We start from the raw sequence: 10,651 nt of genomic DNA, 5'->3' as shown, positions 1-10,651 counted from the left end.
TGATGCTTAAGCGTATGTTTGGTTGCTAGTATTCTTCTCAAACGCTGGAATTGCATTTCGTGATAGACTTATTCCCAAGTGAGGTTTTCCATTCCACCTGCGCATGAAGCATTTGCACGGGTGTTCCCTCGGTTGCCATCTGCTAAATGAGGTCCTCAGGAGTGAAAAGCTTAGAAACCGGAGAACACGTCCAATTCATGAAACAAAATCCGTATGACTGACGCAGTGCGCATTTTGGACACATGGGCGACAAGACATGGAGAGGAAAGGATGCAATTTCATGCATCATATTCATTTACCTCTTGAAGAATGTGCTAAAATAGACTAACGCGAGTAGTTTTTTGGTAAAATATTTTGCTGAAAATCCTTAACTCTACTGAATTACACAGTTACAGTAAAGTCGGGGATTTTCAACATTCGTTGTAGGCTGTGGATGGTATGCACCGCATCGGTAAAGGAATAAAATGCGAAATATTTTAATTTTACTTTTGCTAACCCACTGTCTACATTTGTTCCCATTCCCAATGAATGCAAAAAGCCTTCTTTGTAATTTTTTACATAACGGCATATTGCCACGGCAATAGAGTCAGGATCACTGAAGGAAGCATTGCTCCGTGGATGAACAACAATACAGTCGGAACTACGTTGCAATGGATACTGTTTACCTCCTGCAGATTCACATGCCACAGTCAGTATTCATGACTACACATGACTAAGTTAAAACAACCATCAAATCGAGGTTGCACACACTGCTACACCATTCCCGGAGGATTACCAAAAGTGTCGCGCAATCCAACGACGCCAGAATTTGGGTGGGTGACTGACTACAGTTGAAAGGGGCAAATTTTGTATCCAATCCAAATAATCGACTTTATGACGCACAAAATAAGCTTCTTTTCTATTTGCTAATGAAATTCAATACAACTTTTCTGGGACGAGGCCGAAGGAAGTCCAGGCACCGACGGCCGCAAAGAACCGGCAGGAAATTATCTGAATCATAATTAGGAAACCAGGTTGACATCACTATCCACTGATGATCGGAATCCAAATTTCACTTTAAAAGATCTATGCAGGGAATAACCACGTCACAAGGTCAAACATCATGTTGTCTCAGTCTCATATGATGAGTGACTGCAGAGACGACCATCAGTATCATAACAATCAAACAAGAGGGGAATGCTTCACTTGTGCTAGAACAGCTGCAAAATCTAAATACTCCTATTTTAGTGTTTGTTCGAAACAACAACCGCGCCTTTTGATTAAACCATTTTTATGCTACAAAACGGATCTCTGTATTCCCTTGCAGCACGACCTCTATCTTCATCTACGAGAGATGTTCAGTCTTCGTCTTGGTGACGGCCTTCCAGCTACGCCTTAGCCTTTCAATGGTGATAGCAAAACTTCTTCAATGCTGGCATAGTTTACCACGTCTTTAGAAACCACTAGGGGCGCTACACTCTTCAATGTCTACAAAAACCGGGTCAGATTAATTCTAAAAACAAGGACGTATTCATCATCCAAAATTCCAACACTTGAAAAGAAAGCATTTACGGAAAAAGCTAATCACAGTATATCGAGGTCTGAACGGAATAATAGTGGTTATAAACTAGCCGATGGTGCCGCTGATGATAGCGTTTTCCTCCTCGGCGGAGAATTGGAGCGCCATGGAGAGAGCCTTCACCACAGCCATTCTGGAGGAGAAGGAGGATGTATTGAAGGAGGAGAGGAAATTGAAGATTATGTTCTTTACATAAGTCAGGTTGACATCTTCTAGAATCGAGACATGAGAAGAGGAGGTGGAAGAAGAAAGGTCGCTCTCCTTCGCCGTGGTGACCTCACGCGCAGCCTTTCGGTCCTCCTGCACTTGTGCCTCTAACGCCTCCACACGCTGTTCTAGCTCCCGCTTGCTGTTACGAAGCTTCTTCAGTTCTACCACCCTAGTAAGCAGAGGGGGCAATTCACCATAAGGTAAGAAACTACAAACGAATTACAGTACCCCTAGTTTGATCCTTAGTCGTTGACAATGCCTTTTCGTATAATTTTTCTTTCATCAATGAAATGAATCAGTGGGATTTTATACACTTTATAGCGTTACTATTTGCCTTCCGACCTGCCGTTCTAAACAACATTTTACATGACTCGTCTGTTTTCATATCTTCATGGGATCTGATTTCTTTATACGTGACAGAAGCGGAAGATAGGGGAAGTTCGACCTAACTGCTTTCATTGTGTAGCGCAAACGGATTGGAGGTTTAGCAATTGGAAGTATTTGCCTGCAAAAGCGGCAGCAATGCGGCAAAGCTAGTGCTCTGCTCACTAACACCATCAGCATGCATAACGCACTACTCTGAAGACATGCCCCCACACGCAAATGAGGTGCCTTCTCTACCGCACCGCAAAAGTGTGAGGCGCTCAAAAAAGCACGGCCAAACAAAAAAACGACGACCACAACATTGCTGATAAGAAAACAAATGCAAATTGCGCCGCATTTACTAGTTTAATGTACCTATGCCATCAAACGAGGCGGACGTAAAACCTAACGGCTAAGCTTAATAAGTAAGGGAGAGGTTTTAGCTCCACAAATAATATTTCAGCTAGCAAAGAAATTGTGCGCATGATACAGCACGAAAGTAAGTGGTTTTGCATGATACTTTAATAACGCAAATGAGAAAGTAACGCGGACAGGTTAACTGACAAATAGGAAACGAAAAAATAACTGAGGCGATGGATCAGTTACTCATAGCGACTCCAAAAATTTATCTAAATGATTCTTCATTCAACTCGAAGTTAACATTTATTTCACACGAGTTAAATAAATCTTGCGTGATAAATCCTTGGTTGGCCAAATGTCCCACGAAAACCGCAAAAATAGTGGACTGCGTTACTAAGCACAGAATAGAAATAGATGCTTCGAAAGGATTTAAAATCAAGCTGAGCACTAAAAGTTTACCACAGGCATGAAATCAGACGATCAGAAGTGCTTGGTTTGCAGGCTCATTTGCGGCGGCTAAGGTAGCGTCGGAGAACTCACAGTCGTCCATGACGTTCAGCGCAGTGCACCAGACCGCAGCGCAAGGCCGACTGCTCATTTAAAGCAGGAAGAGTGATTTCAGTGGAGTCGGGCTCCTGCCTCTCCGAGTCCCTCGTCGATGGGACGTAAAATGGGTCGGCGATTGTAGGGAGACGAGAGAGAGAGGTGGCAGTGGTTTCGTGGCTAGCGAGGAAGAGGGCGGTGCGCAGTTCAGAGATCTCCTCCTCCTTCTCTGCGAGAAGGTTCAGTGTCTGCTCCCGATACCGACGCGCCTCCGACTCCAACCGCATCAATTGGCCTGCCTGACGCGCGGTCGCCTCTGCCAGGCGGTTTGCAGCCTCCTCCTCCACCGCTGTAACATCAGATAAACTGCACTCATTGTGGTTTAAATCAATCTAAAAGTGCATAAAGAACTTGTCTACTTAAAAAACCATTAAGATTTGTTTCAAATCGAAGAAATGCATCGGAAAGCAAATGACGCACTTCAATTTTTTAATTCCTTCAAAAACAAAACAGGCTAAGACATTAAACACCAAACCGAGAGTCGGTCGAGAACTAGATTGCAAGTTGCACTAGCAACAAGAAATTCTATTCCACATAGGCGTCATACGATAAAACGCTACAAATGCATGCTTCAAGAAATTGGCAGGTAACGAGTTTACGAGCGCCATACAGAGGTAAGCGTATGGACAGGATAACAAATTACGACCACAAAATTTGGACAGGAGGTGGCAAAATCACAAGAAGCCAATTTTGGAGATGAGCGTACAAAAAAACGCACCTGAGATTCTAGAATTTACCGATTTCTTCACCGATTCAAGTTCAAGAAGAGTTGTAAGATTTTGCTTCCGCAATATTTTAATTTGATCCTTTGCCTCTTGAAGTTGGAGCTCCAAATTGCGTCTCTCTGAGGTCTCATTGTTATGCTTAAAACAAAACGATTCTTTACCTGACTCAACTACCTAAAAGGATTAATACAGATGGTTTATAAACTTTACAAAGTCGAGAATTAAAGAAATACAGAGAAGAGCTTGCCGAAGAGGGAGGAGGTGGAAGCTTCCCTGCACCAAGTTGCAGTGATTTAAGACGCAGCTTCAAAATCTCAAGTTCTTGCTGCAGATCGCTCTTTTCCTTCTCACAGACATCAAGCGATTCCATTGGAATAAGACATTTCAAATCGAGGTACTGGAAAAGCTGTTTTTCAACAGCTGGTTGCTGAAGTGCACCGATCTTCATAACAGCTCGCCAAAGTTGACGCATGAAGTCGAAGAGATCTTCGACCTTAGGCGCCTCAGCGTCGCTATCCTTGGGGTCAACAAGGGTTGAAATGAGGTCGGCCAAAATTACCTTGCTAGCTGTGGACTGAAATGTATAAAAAGTATTTCCTGTACGGTAAGATTTAGTTTGAATCAACTTCGCGCTCTCAGAGTATTCACTTTAGAACTGGGCAATGGTTTGGCTGCTTGTAGTAATTTTAAAACGGGTCAGTCGCCTGGTCGCACGTACCGTAAGATACCTACAGACAGTCAAGCTGTGTAAGACATCTAACTTATCAAGCACTGAACACATGGCTTCGGATAAGTGCAAGATAGTACAAGTGGCATGGAACTGGCACACCATGGCCACAACTGTTGAAATTAGAAATTGTTTTCCTGTAATGATAAAGATTAGGGGGAGCCATAGAAGCATAACGAAAAGAACCAAGCAGAATTTAAAGCGGAGCTCTTTTGATAGTAGATGATATCAAACAACTAACTTTGAACCAGAATTTATTAAAGTACCCGAGAACCTGCATTGCTTTCCTTGATTCCCCTGTCAGAGCGAAGTTGATTAATTGTTTCAGTGTCGTTTTGGTGGATCTCTTGGTAGGTCTTAAGAGTAGAGATAATGTCAGATATCCGAGTCTACAATGCGCCATTAAATCAGACGAAAGACAATACAGCACTTTTACTTAAATAATAAAAGTAAACATCCAACCTCAAAGTGCTGCGTAGAGGCCTCGTGCTGTTCTTGTGCCTCCGAAAGAGCATCTTTTAGAGTTTTAGAATTATTCTGCTCAACTTCGAGTTCCTTCAAAACCTGGCTAATTTGCTGTTTTAAAGACGAGTTCTGCTCCTCCTCTTTCCGATAATTATCCCTCTCAAGGATCTAGGGGAGAGGATAAGAGGAATATAATATGCATTCGACTTTGACGCTGCACTGCACACAACTGTCCCTACTTACCAGATTTGCCATCCTTTCATTTAAATCAGCACTGATAGCACACTGAGCATCAAGTGAGTGAGTTTTCTCCTCCAATTCATGACGTAATGTGGATACCTAGAGCAACGACAGCGCCATGAAAGATACCACGCCAAGCATAGCGCAAAATCTAATATTCAATGTAACACAGTTTTTGGACTAACAGTGCAATGGGATGAAGGAACGGGTCACCATACAATAGAAAACACATAGATACCACTCATGAGAGAGACAAGGAGTTGTTACCAACTTTAACTTAGAAACCCAGAGACTCAGTAGCCCATAGGCAACAGGACACCGATACCCAAAACGAATTTTCAAGAGTAGGCAGTACTTACGTCAAACTCAGCCAATTGTAACCGCTTTCCGAGGGACGCATTTTCTGTTTGTAATTTCTGATATGCAGAAATGATATCTAGGCAAAAAAGAAATCATAGTCCAGAAAGACTAAATACCTCGTAATTTGGTTTCATACCGCTGAATCTTATTTGCTTGCTCCTGAAGTTGCTGTTCCATCGCAGGTATTTCACATCAGTCAATCGTTTCACAGCTACATATTCGACATATTTGAATTTGTAAAAACTAAAAATGTATACACATATATGTCGCAAAATACGATTCCCAAAAATAAGTTGCCAGAAAATTGGAAACACATGCTTCTAGGCCCCTTACCCTAGGAAGAGGAATAAGGCATAAGGAGTTGTGGAATGAGTGCATTAGCATTTCACAAGCAATAAAGAACCCACAATCAACAAAAATTAAAAGAAAAGATAAAAAGGGGACAGTGCAAACTCTGCGCACGTGACCACTTTATGACGATGAAAGCCAAAGAAGTAGTACCAGAAGACTAGTGTGTTTTAAGCCTACCGCACTACCCTGTACTGATTTAAGCACATAGTGCAGAAACTGAACAAGAAGAACATTAGGCTAAAAAGGACTAATTAAATCTTGAATTTTGCAAAAAAATTACCTAGACGCTCTGCGTCGTACCTCAGCCCTACTCTACGTCAAATAATGCATATATATTTTCAAGCATTATGTCCTCAGTCATCCTTAAAAGCAGGTCTTACAGCGCAACAACTAATTCATTTGTATAAAGGCTGGTAGAGTTTTGGGAAAAGGATGGCAAGGAGGTCCCCTTATTGGGGTTGTGATGTTGAATTGCTTTCACGGCTATCACTCTTAGTATTTAGCCAATTAAGGACGCTAATCTTGCACCAGCACTAAGCATCTTAGCTTTCAAACTGTGACACTAGCAACCATTCCATCTGTATGTGAACGACATATACTCAGCTTAAACAGTGCTGTAATACGATAGTGGTTTATCCCTCGGTTCTGGTGAGGCGCCACTTTTGTACTTGGAATTAGCCCCCTTGTACCTCGCCGGGTGGGTTGGCCTTTTGGGCCATGCCAATAGCCCAGACACGTTCTCAGTGCCGAAAATATATATTCTGCCCGAGTATTGTGCCTTCTTTTGTCTTAAAGGAGTCGCGGGACGCCACAGTGCATCTTTTAAATTAAGCAAAGTCTATAGGCGTTGCAATTTGCGCCAAGATATTGTGGTTGATGCACTATTTGCCTACAATAATTGGCCATATCTATTGATCGTAATGCAGGAGTCCCATAATGTATCCGAAAGCCAATCTATTAAAAAATTCCAATTTTTTGCGAAGAAACTGACCTCCGTTGTAATACGTTTGCTATTTTAATAGATCTTTTAAGGAAGAAGCAAGAGGCTGAATCAGGCTTTGTAACTGCGGAATGGCCAATTTCTCCGACACCAGAAGGGAGTTCCGTGTCCAAATCTCCCCGATCTTGCATCTATCCCCAGTTGACACTAAGCAATTTGTGTAATTTAGTCAAACTAGTTTCGTCGCCTAAAGGGTATGAAGAAAGGTTAAAATTAATTGTTACCGCTTTTGGAGGTTTTTTCTCGAGATAATTATTATTCTCACATAATAGGTGCTATCAGTGCAAACAAAGCACCATATAATTTTAAAAAGTCATGTAAAAATAAAACCCGTTTTTTATTAATAATCACAGACAGTTTTATCATTACAGAAGTAGTTTATTTAATACAACAACACTCCTATTCTTGTTATGCTCCCTTATTTAGCCCAGAGTTAATACCCTGCACATTCTGCAAATATTCTTTTGACAATTATCTAGTTGCATATTTGATCACTTAAAGCAAATTTCACTGTTTTATTTAATCGGTACTCCTCTGCTTGAATAGGGCGCCGAATCCGAGAGAGAAGTATGGGCAATGTTTCTGCTTCGGTTGGTAAGACTCATGGAGGTGGCGAGTTCTTCTCATCACCAACTGTGCAAAAATTGAAGTTGCTTGACATCGACCCGCGATCACCCACAGATGGTATTGTTCGTACACCGATAATACTCGACAAAGCTTCGAACAATGAAGGGTTTCAGCGTAACTCGCTTGTAAATATCTGATGTTTTAGCTTTCGTGGATCGGCTGCCTTTCGATACATCGGATTTTGAATCTATTGATGGCTGTATGACTGAAGATGACTCTGTACATAATGTTCGGAATACTTCTGCTCTATCGGATAATGCCATACCTACCAACGGCAGAGGTATCCCACTCACTTTTACACCTTTTGGTGTCGGTACCGCCACTTATTGTTTTGAGTAGTTGAGTGGTTTAATTACTGGAATTCTTAGTTCCGTATTCGTGTTTCCTCATCTTTTTGCTCAATAATTATGGCTAACCCCATTTGGGCCGATTTCTGGTCCTCGTTTCTAAATTGTATTGGTTTCAGCTCACAAGAAAGGTGCTCTTCTTGATCGTGTTCGGCATTCTTTAATGTCACGTCAGGCCCGTGATTCCCCGAGTCTTATGGTCAAAATGCGACAGAAAGAACTGATCAAGCATAGTAAGCAACAGCGAGAGCAGGAGCGAGGACGTCAGACTCGACAAAAGGGCAAAGAAGTGTCGTCGTTGATGGAAACTGGGGCTGTTGACTCTAGTGGTTCAAGTACCGTGGGAAGTTAGCCACTCCTGACTTTAAAATCTTGCTTTTCAGAACTTTGATATTTGTGTTTATAAGTATTATTATTATTTAAAACCTTGGATATGGTATACCTGTCTATCAACATTTCATTTAGTTGGTTGTATAATAATCGATATTCTTCACGCCCATTGTATCCCATTTATTCCTGACTTCACATATCGTTAGTCTTCTCATTATTCTTGTTATTACCGTTCAGATGGCCTTGATCTATATTTTTTAGGTTAATTCATGCAAATTGATAGTGTTGTGATCAGGGTTCCTTGGTGATTGTTCTACTATCAAGTCGAGTTCGTGTCATCGGATACTGGCATACACATTTCATTTTAACCTTCTCATAAAATAAGCCTACTGAGTAGTTTTTTGGGGGGTTTCTGAGCAGGCGTATCATTTATTTACATGTCTGCCACGCATTTCGTTACTGAAATCCGATTGTGCCTCTAAGCCCTACATTTTATGTCAAATCACATCTTGACCGGTTTTCAGCAATGTTCGTTGTGTTACCCTTAAACCACGCAGTACGTCTGGGCCTAAGGTGTCCTTCTCCACTTTTCAAATAGCGAATGTGGAGGCTCACTACGTTTCTTAGTTGATCGTGAGGATGTAGCAACAATAATGGTAGACTCTTATTCGTATTAGTGAGTTTAATCACATTTTTCCCTCTAACTTATTGCTATTTCTAACAGATGGCTATCTAAAATACCCTTGCTTTTTTCTAGATTCCAAATCTTAAAGCATATCGTTGTTCTCATCTATAATCAACCTGCCTAGTTGTGCTGCATGCTATATCAGGCTTTTCGAGTGTTTGACTCGTTTATTTACCTAAATTTGATTTGCAACAAGCAGTAAAAGATTGAGGAACGCTTGATTTCCCGGCAAACGTTTATCTATCCGTTCCTTCTGTTTCGGGGTTCTGCCCTGCCGGTTCAAACTCCACCCACTTTGACTAGATGCACTAGTAACGGTGGCGTATAACCTAGCGAAGAAGCGTGTTCCGGTTGTCATTTCTAGTGTTTTTAGGTCAAAGAAGAGGATCGACATTTCATTGCATCAGCATAGTGTTAGCCATTAGTTATACGGCAGAAAATGCGACTCATTTTCTGAGGCATATTCATGGAATGCGCTTTGAAGTCGAGCAGGAGTCAAAGTCGAGATATGACCGTTTACTAACGTCCTGCGAATGTCAATGCTGTTAGCTAACACTTGAACTTACTCGAAGTCGACGGCTATTATCCATGGGGTTAATCCTCAGAATAAAGGCCTCAATGAAGTTAGTATCTTATGCGTATAGTAGCAATTATCTTGCTATTCAAGTTGTGAGATATCAGTTTGGTCTAGCTTTGGAGCAGCTTAATTGACAAAAATAATGTTACAGTGCTCTTCGGGTGAGGATTTTATTGCTACTGTGTTGGTTTTCCCTTTGATTTGAGTGCTTTTTTTTTAAAGGAATAAGAGAACTTTGCGGAAAAGATCGTTTAGCACCTCTCATTTCTTTGCTGTCCTAGTGGCATGTGTGGCTTACCTGTTCACTGAAGTGCACCATCAGAGGAAAGTGGTTTGGTTCCAATTTTGATGGGGAGTAAAGTGAGGACTTGCTGCTTTAGTTTATTACTAGTTCCAGCGTGCCACACTTCAGGTTAACTGGAAAATAAGATGTCTACTTGTGGTCCTGTTGTGGATGGCCACACTTACCCCGGGATGTGATGGAATATTTCTCGAATATTGAGAAATTTGACAAAATGATCTCTACTGTTCCATGCCAAAAGCATTAGTTTGCTTTAGCACACTTTTTCGAAAATGCTCACCGAGTTCGTAATAATACGGTACAAAATTAATCCTACTTTGTAATAGTACTGTGGCGTTCTTATGCTTTTTGAACAACACATTAGGCTATCAAATGACAGTAACTTCCAAATGTAGGCTCAAATGCCACAATGTTTTGAGAGTACCTACCTGGTCGGCACACGGTGTGCTACCAACCTCCTCGACGGTCTTACCACCAGATTTTTTGTCCTGTTATGACAACAGTTTAAGTAAATGCAACTGGCATATGCAAATGTTCGGTTTTTGAAAAGGAAACTCTTGGTCTCATATGTATGTAGCTCCAGTGGCGAACACGGCGGTGGAAATGTGGCTAAAACCAGCTGCAATACGTATACAAATTCAAGCTCATCCCTACAACTTTTCCAGAATCGGCTGATTCACTTTTGTAGTGATTGGTGGGATGCAGAAAAGATATGGATTGTGGGATTAAAAATTGGAGCTAACGCTGATGCTGGATTATTTAAAGTCATTATGCGAATTTTTTACACTGACTCTCAAAACTTGAGCTTCAGTCGGGTTTCGG

General features: G+C 41.5%; 2 protein-coding genes across 2 annotated transcripts; one reads left to right on the top strand and one right to left on the bottom strand. All coding sequences in view use genetic code 11, as the record gives it.

Annotated features, from left to right (window-relative positions):
* Positions 1 to 1,606: 1,606 nt before the first annotated feature.
* On the bottom strand, positions 1,607 to 5,788 carry EGR_00244 (GRIP and coiled-coil domain-containing protein; the record flags this gene model as incomplete). Its single annotated transcript, XM_024489493.1, has 9 exons — positions 1,607 to 1,937; positions 3,032 to 3,426; positions 3,832 to 3,957; positions 4,025 to 4,393; positions 4,813 to 4,935; positions 5,009 to 5,179; positions 5,255 to 5,350; positions 5,611 to 5,687; positions 5,728 to 5,788. The coding sequence occupies 9 exons, from the start codon at positions 5,786 to 5,788 to the stop codon at positions 1,607 to 1,609; spliced, it is 1,749 nt and encodes a 582-aa protein (XP_024356171.1).
* A 1,743-nt stretch (positions 5,789 to 7,531) lies between these two features.
* EGR_00243 (hypothetical protein) lies at positions 7,532 to 8,288 on the top strand (the record flags this gene model as incomplete). Its single annotated transcript, XM_024489492.1, has 3 exons — positions 7,532 to 7,703; positions 7,735 to 7,869; positions 8,056 to 8,288. The coding sequence occupies 3 exons, from the start codon at positions 7,532 to 7,534 to the stop codon at positions 8,286 to 8,288; spliced, it is 540 nt and encodes a 179-aa protein (XP_024356170.1).
* Between the last annotated feature and the right edge of the window lie 2,363 nt (positions 8,289 to 10,651).

This window comes from Echinococcus granulosus (genome assembly GCF_000524195.1).
Source record: "Echinococcus granulosus chromosome Unknown EG_S00001, whole genome shotgun sequence".
Taxonomy (NCBI): Eukaryota; Metazoa; Platyhelminthes; class Cestoda; order Cyclophyllidea; family Taeniidae; genus Echinococcus; species Echinococcus granulosus.
Note: the sequence above shows the minus strand (reverse complement) of the source record. Positions and strands in the feature narration are given on the sequence as shown.